At 55.0% G+C, this 12,096-nt stretch overlaps 1 protein-coding gene across 1 annotated transcript in view; it reads left to right on the top strand.

Moving 5' to 3' along the window:
* The window catches only part of CDK18 (cyclin dependent kinase 18), a 39,374-nt gene that overhangs the window by 15,305 nt on the left and 11,973 nt on the right, over window positions 1-12,096 (top strand). The window contains exon 2 of the mRNA XM_075776063.1: window positions 5,879-6,033. Within this exon, the coding sequence (XP_075632178.1) occupies window positions 5,910-6,033 (124 nt within the window). The 5' untranslated portion in view covers window positions 5,879-5,909. The remainder of the gene's footprint in view (window positions 1-5,878; window positions 6,034-12,096) is intronic.

The following is a 12,096-nucleotide window of genomic DNA, read 5'->3' as shown; positions in this document are numbered from 1 at the left end:
TTTGCTACAGGCCTCCTGTAGATTAATATGAATTGATTGCACTCCCTTCCCCGCAGGACCTTGACCTCCTGGCGTGGGCTTTGCTCCCTGTGTAGGAGGGAAATGTCGGGCCCCCTGAATAGCAGAGCTGAGTGGCGGGAGGCAGATGTGGAGGGGGGAGAGCTGGCCTGGCTCTCTCCCCTCATCACTCACCTTTTGGGGACAATAATTGTGCAAATCGCTCTATCTGATGGGCAAGGTCCTCTGCCCCACGCAGAGGCTGGGCAGTACGTGGCCCCGGCTCTCCAGGGCCATGCCGGTCCTCGCTGCAGCTCAGAGCAGCCTGTGTCCATCTGAACTAATCTACCCCGGCACTCGGACTGTGCATGTGTCATCAGGAGGGAGTGTCTGGGAGCTTGTTACCCCAGGGAGGATTTCATCCCGACAGCTGAGCAACCGAGGAGACGTTCATTTGGTGGTCGAGGGCTGGTATCCCTCCCTGCCCCTCCGACCTTGCCCCGGTAGGATTCCCAGCTGCTGCAGAAAATTCAGCATCGCCCCTGGTGTACGTTAGAGTAATCCCCGGCATGCTGTAATTTCCCTCTGACTCCCCAGAACAGCCCCAAATCTCTCCGCATCCCCTTCCATACACCTCCAGAGGACCCTGCTCTGGGGCTGCCGAGGAAATTCAGAGCGGAGGAGGAATTCGGGTTGCGCTGAGCTCCTGTTTGCACAGGAATGCGCACCATGGAAGGGACGCAATCTTTCCCATCGCTTGCACGCAGCGATCTTGGCAGCTCATGCTACCTTCCTCTGCCCCTCCTCTGTGCTGGAGCCTGGCAGGGAGCACATCAGCCGGGCAAGGCAGAGACCTGCACCCGGCCGGAGGAGAGGACTGCTTGGCACATGGGCTGCGCTGGTGAGCCTTTGTCGGGTCTGACTTTTGTCTCCATGCCTTGCCGTGTGAGGAGGGGCACGTATTCAACTGGTGCGTCCATTCGCTGTTTGTTTAGCCCTGTAGCCACATGCAGCGTTGCATGATAGCCGTGTTTGCGGAGCAGATAAGGCTCTACGAGCAGAATTCACCATTTCTCTGATACTTGCAGGAATGAATCAATGCTACCTAATAGCTAGAAGCGTGAGCCGTAACGTAACTGCTGAATAGGACTGTTCATTTTGCCCTGTAAACACAACTGTTAATCTCTCTGGGGATAAAAAAAAAAGCTTAAAAAAAGCATACTATTCCCTCCAAGCCTTCTACCCTTTCAGCTGGGAAATGGGGACAGGAGTCTGTTAAAATGGTAAGAAAAAAATGGAGCCACTTATCATTTCTGAAAAGCAACGAAGTGGTTATTGCTTGAAAGCCTTGCTTCCGAGTCCCTGCAGCATGCTGAAGGAGAAAGGGGACAGTTTCATACACTGACGAGGGCTTGTCTGTGCCTAAAATACCTGTCTCTTGAATTCCACAGCAGAGAGCCAGAGGGTTTTGCTGTACAAATGCAAGAGAGATTCATGTGGACAGTCGCAGCCCGAATGCCTATGGGAACAGTGCACTGACAAATAGTGAGCGCGGTTATTGCTAGTGCAGCGGATACGGCTTTGAATGCGGTGTTTAAAGAATCGTTAACATCTTGTCTTGATCATGTGATGAGCTTTCCTGATGGGATTCAGCTTTGGGCTCTTTGAAGTGTTTTAGCCAAGTATTTACTATCTGACTATATTACAGTAAATGCAGATCATTCACACTGCTGGCTTTAATCCCTGTTCCTTGGCCAAATTCCAACCTGAGGGATTTCATTTTTGTCCGTTGATGCCTAAATTCCTTATTGCCATTTTAGACTGCTTCTGCCTTTCATGTCCTACCGTGCAACGTCATGTTTCTGCATGTTGTTAATCAGCCAGCTTCTTCCATCCTAGAGATGACTACAGTTCAGAGGTTGCTGTAATTCCCTTCGAGATCCTTCAGGCTGTAAAACAAGTGATGTCATTGCTTTGCTTAGCAAGTGTCACTTTCTCTCAGAAAGTCAATAAATGCCTCCGCTTCCTTTAGTACACTAAATGTGGTGGAAACAAGAGGCGGTCGCTAGCAATTCTTCCTTTGAAATCTATGCCGGGGGAGAGGGCTGGGCTGCTCCGTTTAGCTGTAAAAGGGGACATGCAGCCGGAGGGAGGACGGAGCCCCTCACCCCCCGGGGTGCTGCCCAGGGCAGCCTTTAGGGAGGGGTGCGTGCCGGGGACCCCGCACCACCTGCCCCACGTGACGTGCTGCAGCCTTCTGGCACGCAGGTTGCGGGATGCCGTGATTACGGGAGGGGAACAAATCCCAGCTTTAGGGCACCTGGATCCCAATGGTCAGTCAGGACAGGACGGATTCCTCTCCGGGAGGAGTGGAAGGCTGAGAACGAGAGCAGTCCCAGAAATTCCAGCTGACAAATACATTAATGTAAACCCCATCACCAGCTGCCGAGTAGGTCCAGGTCTAGCTGGAAAAAACAGCCACAATTGCGCAGAGCCGTAAAGATGATGAGTACAGGGCAGGCTTGTGCATAGCAGGAGAGGTAGCTAACGATGTCGGTGCTATTTTTACCCCCACCCCACTTCCTCTCCAAGGAGGTTTATATTTAGCAGCCTGTAGCTGCTGGCATTGCAGTGGGTGGCAAAGAGGGGAAGGATTCAGACTGCAATTTGTGGAGCACAAATTTTTGTTGGTGCTAAGGCGTTTGCCTTCTAAACCATTCGCACTGTTTTGAGAAGGGTGAGTGTACGGGAAAGGATCTTCCCCTCATCCGCTTCTTCATTCACCTGCACATGGAGTATCTTGTATATTCCCTGTATCTTCCTGGTCCTGGAGTCGAGGGCCGTTACGGATTGGCGGGGTGGGGGATTGTCAGAGCAGGGATTGCTGAGCATCTTTCTGTGGCCGCCTGGTCCTGCGCTGTGGCTTGCTCTCTGACCATCCCGTGCCACTCCCAAGGTGGGACCGTGTCCCCAGCGGCAGGGTGACTGCTGGCCTTAGGGCATGGCGGGCGTGGGGGGGGGGGTTGTTGAGCAGCTCTGCAGCAGCCCCCAGCCCTCCAGCCCAGTCCCTCCCAGTCCCAGGCAGGGTGCCCTTTCCAAAAGGGCAGGAAAGGGGGATGGTGCTCAGAGTTGGGATTTGTCCTCCTTGGTCCTGCGAGTGGGTTATCCGGGATTTGGATACACTTCTCTCATCCACCGTAAGGGCTGCACAGCATTGCTAACTCTCTCGTGAAACACAGAGCCTTCCTCCCCCAGCTGTGATTTAAGCATCTTGGGGGACTGGTGAGGGGCAATCTCGTGCAACTCTTTCTCTCTTCCCCAGTTTCTAGTGAGGGCAGCCCGGTATCTTCAGGTGGGTTTGAAGTCAGGTAATTGCAGCACTTGCTGCTGCGAGCGTGTCCTTGCACTTCCAGCGTTACGGACACGTGCAAGGGTCGCCCAGGATGCTGCCAGAGTGCAGTTCATTAGTGTAACCTTCACCAGAGATGTGTGGGAACTTGCTTATGCCCTCATTTGAAAGAATAATCACTGGGGCTTATCTGAACATTAATGTGGAAAGACTGTCTTTTGTTTGAGCCTCTGATGTACCTGCTGGGAGCATCATGGATTTCCCCTGAGCTCCTGTTTCCTGTTTGGGAGTAAACCAGTGCCTAGCACAGGAGCCTCCGTAGCTTTTACTGGTGCCACTTTAGCAGTGTCAGCTCGCACAGCCGGAGCAAAACGCTTCAGGTCCGTTTAGTTCCTTGGGTGCCTGCAACACTAGCGGCATTTCCACGCACCGGCAGTGCCTCGGTCAAAACTTGCTTAGCTTGCAAGGTAGGGAGCCAGGTCAGAGCCATGGGCTGGGAAATGGTGTCCAAAGCAAGTGTCAAGCTGTGCCGTCCCTTCAGAAGGAACAGCACTGCTTGGAGACTTTATTCTCGGCCGTGAGGAAAGCACCAGCATGGAGACTTTGTTAATGCAGCACTCACTAGTGCCAGCATCTTTGTTGTCAAAGCATGTTTCTGTAGTGCTGAGAAGACATTTAAATGTCTGAAGCCTGAATTGGATGTGTCTGGCATCCTCCTGCCTGCTTTGCAACTCAAAGCAGCCTCCAGCCTCCCTTCCCACCCCCAGCCAGATACCCCAGCCCTGATTCCAGGTACACAAGCATTCCAGGCGAGCTTTCAGCTTTAGGTTTTTGCAGCATTAAAGGTGGGAGATGAGTGGGGATAGTTGAGGGGGGTGAGTCCCCAGCATTCGGGTGTATCCCAGGGATTTTCAGGGGATTGCACCCACAGAGGATGCCATGCCTCACAGCAGAGCATGGCAGACACACAAACAGAGTGTTTATATTGCTGACAGATAATCTTTTAAGCTTTCAGATGCAGGCATGTCAACCCAAGTGTTTCCGTTGCCCTGGCGACGCGATGCATTAGCCCCGGATGCTGTGTCTGATCGCATCAGTCTGGAATGTGATCACCGTTTGTTTGTGCTGATAAGCCCCAGAGGGGGCTGGGAAGGAGTGGGGGGAGCCAGGGAAGGGGGCTGGCTGCTCAGCTGCAGGGGGGACACCCAGGAGGAGGGGGGACAACCTGCTCCAGGGGTGTAGGAGAAGTCATGGTACGTGTCTGTCGGTGCAGGAAAGAACGGCTCTGTGTAGCTTTTGATGCCTGTTTGGTACCAAGGGGTGATCTTCCCCTTAAGATCCTCCCTTGGGCTGGTGGATGAGAGTAGCATTAAAGGAGTCCAGTGCTGTCCAGGGGAAATCCCCCGCCAGACAGGGTGGAGGGCTGAGATGATAAAGGCTGGTGGAGGAGCAGCCTACGCTCGTCAGATTGGAAAGGGGAGAGGGACAGACCCAAACCTCCTCGGGCCTGGGACTGGGAGGGGAAGAGCTGTGGCTGGTTAGGGGTGAGACACTGATGTTTGCAGGTCCAGGGCACGGGGAGCGTTGGCTGTTTGCTAGGTCTGTGCTGGGCAGGAGGAATAACACTGAGTGCAGCCCGGCTGGTGCTAACGGCCAAACCGTGCATAGACAGCACTTGCAGCCCGGTCCCGTCTGCGCTGCCGAGCTACAAACAGGCCTGGCAAGAGCCGAAGTAGGAAAGGCAAAGCGGCACGTGGCTCCAGGATGCCCGGAGTGAGCTCCCTCAGCCTGCTTGTGTGGCTGCTCAGACCCAGCACGCTTCGCCATGTGCCCCTTGAGGGTTTTCTTCGTTTAAGGGTTTTATTGCTTTAATCAGATCCCTGGCTAAGGCGATTCTAATGCCCGTACAGGGTGAGTCATTCAAGAGCTTGTGAGCAAGCTGTGAGCTGAAAGCATCTCCCCTCGCTGTGGCTCTCCGGGATCCCCCCGGCCGGTACTGGCTCCGCTCAGCGTTTTGCTGCGGGCTCAGGAAGTCTTTCTTGCAAGGGCAAAGCAGAGCCCAGACTGCCGGGGGAGAGGTGCCTCCTTGTACAGGGATGAGTGTGGTATTGAATCTTTTCCGTCACTGTTTACTTTTTCTTGCTTTCCTTCTAGTTCTGCCCTGCTTTTCCCTGTTCCAGGCTTTCCTGGACTTTCCAAGCATGCTGTAAGGCACAGCCTAGGTTGGTTTTTGGGGGTTTGGGCTCATCTCTGGTAACTCGCTCAGAAAAAGCCCCCTGCACCTCTTGAGCACAGTCAGCTCTTAAATTCATGAAGAACCTGATTCCCCTGGTGACCACGTGGCTCCTCTTTTGCTCTGACACAGCAGCGGTGCCTCGGAGAAGAGGATGTCCCCAGGGACCCCTGCAGATTCCCAGCGGGGGAAATTTGGATCGGGGTGCTGCCAGCCCCAAAGAGCAGGAGCTGTGGGGCTGGGGACCCATCCTGTGCATCGTCCACCCCTCTCACCCTGCTCTCTCCCCTTCCCCGCAGGGCTCTGCCGTCCCTCACAGCACAAGGTAAAATGAACAAGATGAAAAATTTCAAGCGGAGGTTTTCACTCTCGGTTCCGCGGACAGAGACCATCGAGGAGTCACTGACGGAGTTCACGGAGCAGTTCAACCAGCTCAACAACCGGAGGAATGAAGGTAAGGAGCCCCCGGGCCCCTGCCACGGTGCTGGGGCTGGTTGGGAGCATCTGGGGTCAGCTCTGCCAGCAAGCATCTCCACGCCAGCCCCTCCAGCCTTTCTCTGGGTGTCTTGACATGTGGAAAGTTACTGCCCCTTCGTCTGTGTTGCCTTCCCCATCTATCCAGCAGGATTAATAACACCTTGTCATTAAATCTGATCTGAAGAGACATTTATACTTGCATAAGGAAAGCCTTATCGGAGGGAAAGGTATTTGCACAAAATGGAGAGGAATGACGCATCTGTGGTTAAGGTCGGGAGGGGGAAAGCGCGGGATCTCCTCCTGCCCACCCAAAAGTGACAGCGGGGTTTGAGCCCTCTCCAGGGCTGACACTTCCACCGCGCCAAAGGGGCCGCTCTCTCTGTTCAGGGCAGCGTCTGGGGCTCGCTGAACCACCCTTTGCTCCCGGACGCACAGCCTTCTCCTGCGGTTTTCAAGGTCCCAGGGAGCAGGGAGGTTTAGGGTTAACACCTCCGTGAGCTGAACAGGGCACATCCTTTGTGCAAACAAAGCAGCCGCCTCACTGCAGGCTGGGACAGGCTCTGCTGTCTCCGGCTGTGGGTATATCAAGGCAGAGCTGGGCATATCAAGGGAGAGGCAATGCTCGAGGCATAAACTGGGAGCGGATCGCGCCAAGGTGGCCGTGCACGGACAAGCAGGCAGAGCCGCTGACAGGCAGGCATTTGGAAACCTGATAAAGTGAGACTTGATTCATCCAGGGGTAAATTCGCTGCTGTGGGTGCAAGGCTGAACGGCTCCTGGTGATCACGTCATATGTTTGCTGGTGCCTCCTGCCAAAACAACTCGCTTTGCCACAGGCCAGCCCGTTCATGTGTTGGTGCCCTCAGCTCCACTCCGGTCACGTTCAAGCTCTTTTTCCCCTCTCCCTGCAGCCACAGTTGCTGGAAACTTTTGCTGCAAGCAGGGGCTGAGGCCGTGATGTAATTGCCTGGCACTTGCACCTGCCCCAGCAGGGAGGGATGGTGTCTCTGCCAGCTAACCTGCCTGCAAGGAGAGATGCAGTAACCTAATTTAGACCTGTCTTTCCTCACTGCTGCAGCTCCTGACGCTCTTCTTTATCCCTCCAGACACCCAGGCTGCCCTGAACAGCATCCCTTCACGGCTTCCTTCCCCGTTCCCCCCACACACACCTCCCCTCACACCCTTGCAAGCAGCGAGGGCTATAATTAGACTTGAGCCCTTAATTAGATGTGCAGAAGCTGTGGGGATAAAACGGTGCAAGGCTAAGAAAGTCCTGGGCACTGACAGCTGCTGCTGCTGTTGCCTTCCTTGGGAGACCTCTGCTCTGGGATGACTGAGCCTGGGCTCGTTATCTCCGCTGTGCAAACCAAGGCTTTGTCGGAGAGGTGATTTCCCCCTTCTTCTGCTTTAATGAAGCTTCGGTCACGGTTCTTCGTTTGCCCTTGAATGGCAAACCCGTGCATGCAGCATCTGCCTATCCCCCCTGCCCCCGGCTTTTGGTCTCGCTCCAGAGGTAGCCGGGAAAGAGTGAGAGCAAAGTCAAAGTGGACTGAGCCTGGGGCCGGGACCGAGGACATTCCCGACCCCGTGGGTAGAGGCTGGACCAGTACTAGATGGTGACGTGGTATGAATGATCAGGAGATCCTCCTGCCTGGACCCAGGAATGCATCAGGGGCACCCCGTGGGGTACGGGACGTGCTGCTACGGGACGCCCCGGTGCCAGCCCCGCCGGTCGGTACGTCCCTCCCCGCCTGGCCCCTGCCACAGCTTTCCCTCCCTGGTGCCCCCCCGCCCTGGTGCACGGTTCCCCGTTTGCACCCGAGCCCTCTCCCACGCAGGACGGGCAAAACGCGCTGCCCCCGCCGTACCCACCACCCCGAGCTGCTCCCTCCTGCCCAAGATCTCTTGATTACGTTTCCCTTGGGGATTGTAAACAACCCCGAGAAGTCACCTCCACATCGCCCTTAATCTCCATCTCCTGCCGGCTGCGGCTGTTGTTTACGAAGAGCCCTGACAGCCACATTTGTCTGAGGCATCTCTTCAGCCGTTTAATAAACCCCTCGTAGCTGGGAGCTCTTTGCCCACAGCCCTGCGCCAAGAGGACTTGGCGGGGGCTCAGCGGAGGGAAGGTGGAGGCACCGGTGCCGGGGGAGAGCTGGGGCGGGGGGGTACACGAGCCCCAGCACCCCGGGGTGAGGAGGCATTAGGGAGCGTGATGCTTCAGATGTGTAGGGGGACGGGATCGTGCTGGAGGGGATGAGGAGGGGGGTTATGTGCAAGTTGCTGTTTTGCAGGGTTTGGTGGTGAGGTTTGGACCTCCTGGGAGCTGCCTGGTCTGGAGGGGGCTCTGACTTTAGGGCAGCAGCAGTTACCTCTGAGGTGTTGGTCTCCTCCGTTTTACAGATGGAGAAATCAAGGTGCAGAGAGGCAAAACGACTTTGCTACAGTTGTACAGAAAACCGGTAGCAGAGCTGAGACTGGAGCCACGGCATGCACTCTTGTGCTGCTTCTCTTCTCCATGAAACAGGGGAAAGCTTTGCTTCAGGGTTCACCTTCCTCGGTCAGGATCTCTGAACGTGCCCCTGGGGCCGTCTCTGCCGTCTGCGCGGCAGGCAGGCTTGCTGCAGCGAGCTTTTCCTCCATGTGAGCGGATGACCCACGACAGTTCGGGCACTGTGATCACTCGCTCCAGACAAGAGCGCTAATCACAGCAGAGATCAGCACATCATTTTTCCTTTCATCACCTCACACAGCTCCTCAGGGAATTGCTTGCAGTTTTTATTTTCCCTCCAGCATCAGAAATCACAGGTTATCAGCATTCACAGGTCACGGCAGTCTGCAAATCCTACACTTGGGTGGCTGTGAGTGCCTGCGCCTGTCCTTGGGGAGGGCGGTGATGCAGAGACGAGCAGACCTTCTCATGAGATGCTCCAAGAGCATGTGCAGAGCTGCTCTGACTCTGGCAACGGGACAAGGCAAGGCCTTCTCGTGGGTGGAAACCTGCCTCCTCTGTTGGTGGTGCGGTGGGGAATCCCCAGCTCTGTCCTCTCCATCCCGTAATTCTCATGACCTTACCCACAGAGGCTGATAAAATGAGGCCTGAGAGAAGCAAGAGCTGGCAAATGGAAAAGCAAACAGCTTTCCAGCCTGGACACTTCCCGTCCTGGGCAATGTCACCTTGATGGAGTCTGACAATGCAGAGAGACAAAGGGGGTGCTTGTGGTCGGAGCCTAACTTGCTCACAGCCCGCCGTGGGGTGTCCGACCCACCCCCCGCACCGTGCCGTGCATCCCTCCCCGGGCAGCACAGCCTTTCCTCGGCCACGGCGGCTGCTCAGCTGCAGAGGCAGGGGTGGAAGAAAGCCCCTGGGTTAAGGAGAGCCCAGGCTGGGCACTGTGCAATGTCTGATGTCCTTGACGGAGGCCAGCACCATCTCCACATCCTCGGAGACAGGGAACCTTCTCCACGGCTGCTCCAGCCTCACATTAAGGGCTCTTTCCTTTCTTCCCGGGCTTCCCCAGTCACACATTCCTCTCTGTATTCCAGATTTTCAGAGGTATCAGGTCTTGGTGGCTCCCATTTGCTTTGATAAGAGCCGGTGGCATCCAGCAATAGCTCATATTTATGCCAAGGCTTTGCCCCAAAACAGCTACTGCCTGGTCTGTCCTCTGAAGCCAAATAAGGTCTCAGTGTTCGGGCTGCAAAGCCTGCGTAACTCCCAGTTTGCAGTGGCATAAATCAGAGCCAAATCTGGCCTTTGGAGTCCAAGGCCACAAAGAAGTGATGATGAGGGGGAGGAAGGAGGATGAATAATCCAAGAGCTGAGTGCAGCCCTGCCTCGTGAGTGTAACAGAGCTTTGAGAGGAGAGTTCACACTTAGCAAAGTAATTAAAAGTTATAAGTCAGGCAAGCAGTGAAGGGTTCTGGCCCCTTTCCTTGGGAGATCAAAGCTTCTTTTGGCAGAGACAGTGTTTAAATATATTTATAAAAAAAGGCGGGAGGCTCGTCAAAGGCAGCCGCTGTGTCTGTGGTCTCACTTTAATTTGCTTTGATATCCCATGCAGCCTCATTATTTGCAGAGTGTCAGGGCTCACCATAATCCACATGAAATGCCGAGCAGAATCAAACAGGCCCTCACGTTTGCACGCCCACAGCTTCACGTCTCCTCCTGTGAGTACCCGACAAGGTTCTCCAAGCCCGGGGGCGACCCCAGCCCTGTGAGAGCATCTCTGCGGGACGGGGTATCACCGGGTGCTGTGGGCACCTCACGGTGGCACAGGATGCGCTGGGCTGGCACATCCCGCCTGGCCCCAGGGCAGCCAAAACACCATTCCCCTCATCTCTGCAAGTCTTCTTTGTCCCATCCTGCGGTAGTTCACGTCTTCTGCATACCCCATTCCCCCCCCTGCATGTGCTAGAATGTCCAGGTTGTCATCTTATGTCTGGCTTTACATCTGATGCTCTTGTAGATGAGGAGGGATTGACACTGACCTGCCTGGGCTGCTGGTCCAGAGGCAGTGCTGCTGGTTTGCAGGTTTTGGGGACAGGCTGCATCTTTTTCCAAGACTTTGGGTTTGTTTACCTGTGGGAACCAGCACAAATTCACTCGAACTATCATTTAAAGTGGATTAGTTGAACTCTGTTTGGTCAGATTTTAAATGGACTTTAAGGGGTTTTTTTTCAGATAATTTGCTTAGGAAGTGAGCAGGATAAAAAGATTTGATTCAGTTTAATTGATCCACATTAATTTTATACCTGTGCTTAATTCAGGGTAAGTTTCCTGGCTGTTCCTGCACAGACAGATGGCAGAAAGGGACAGGGACCAGAGTCCCACGGTGGTCCTGGGAGAAGGGGATGACTCTGTGCCTCATTCTTGCTTGTCTGCCCAAAAACTCCTGGCACTGTTTCAGATGCTCCCAAGCCCAGAGGCATGCGCTGAACCCGTCCCTTAGGTGTGGGCCGTCTGTTGAGGACACCCTGCATCCCTTAGCTCGCAGGTCCCCTGCTCCCCCAGTGACCATGGCACAAAACCGCATCTTTTCCCAGGTCACTTGCCTGCCACCTCTCATCCATCAGATGAGCAAACTGCGGCCAGGTCCCAGCCCTGCTCACTACCCCGTGAAAGCCAGCCCTCCCTCTCCAGTCTTTAGCAATGAGATCATTGCTGGCTGCCTGAGCACATTGGGATCCGTGCACTGAAATCTGCGTTAGGCGTAGCAGGGGATCATCTCCGTGCGGCTCAGGGAAAGGGCTTGGCAAGGGGCAGGACTCGGTGGCTCAGGCTGGGGCATCGCAGGTCCTCCCTGGGGAGTTTCCCTACTGCGATGTTCCTCCTTGCTCTGGGGAAGTCACTGCAGGGTGCCTGGACGCATGGAGGTGCTTTATGGCCGGGCCCCTGGACCCTGGAGGCCTTGCTAACTTGGAGGGTAGCTGCGACGTTTAGATGAGAAGGGAGAGAGCTGCATGGCCACCGGGAAGGGGACAAAACGGTTGTCCCTGCTCGGCCCCACACCTTTTCAGAGGGAGTCAGAGGGAGATGCGTACCTCTCTTGGGGAGGTGATGCTCCTCCATCCCAGCACGCCCAGTTAGCACTGCCTCCATCCCAGCACACCCAGTTAGCGCTGCCTCCTCCATCCCAGCACACCCAGTTAGCGCTGCCTCTTTCGGAACAGCCCCTTGGAAACAGCATCCCTGTGTATCGGGGGAATCCACTTCGCTGGGGTGCAGGCGACCTGCGTTGAACTCGTCAGTGTTTTTCTGTGCCGCTGTCAGAGTCTCTGCATGCCAGAATATTCCTACCAACCAGCTGTTAATTACAGAGTGAGGAGGTTTAAGTGCAAGCCTCAAACTGGAGACCAGAAGGAGCTCAATGGCTTATTTTGTTCTGATTTCTTGCTCCTTTCAGGGTTTCTTGGGTTTGGTGAGGCTTCACACCTGGAGTCCCAGGAGAAGAGTTATTTTTCTGAGCTGCTTTGGTTTTCAAGAGAGCTTTTGTGCTTCTCGGGACTGTGTGTTTGGCTAAGCGCTGCAGGTTGGGGC

This window comes from Balearica regulorum, chromosome 25, assembly GCF_011004875.1.
Source record: "Balearica regulorum gibbericeps isolate bBalReg1 chromosome 25, bBalReg1.pri, whole genome shotgun sequence".
Taxonomy (NCBI): Eukaryota; Metazoa; Chordata; class Aves; order Gruiformes; family Gruidae; genus Balearica; species Balearica regulorum.
Note: the sequence above shows the minus strand (reverse complement) of the source record. Positions and strands in the feature narration are given on the sequence as shown.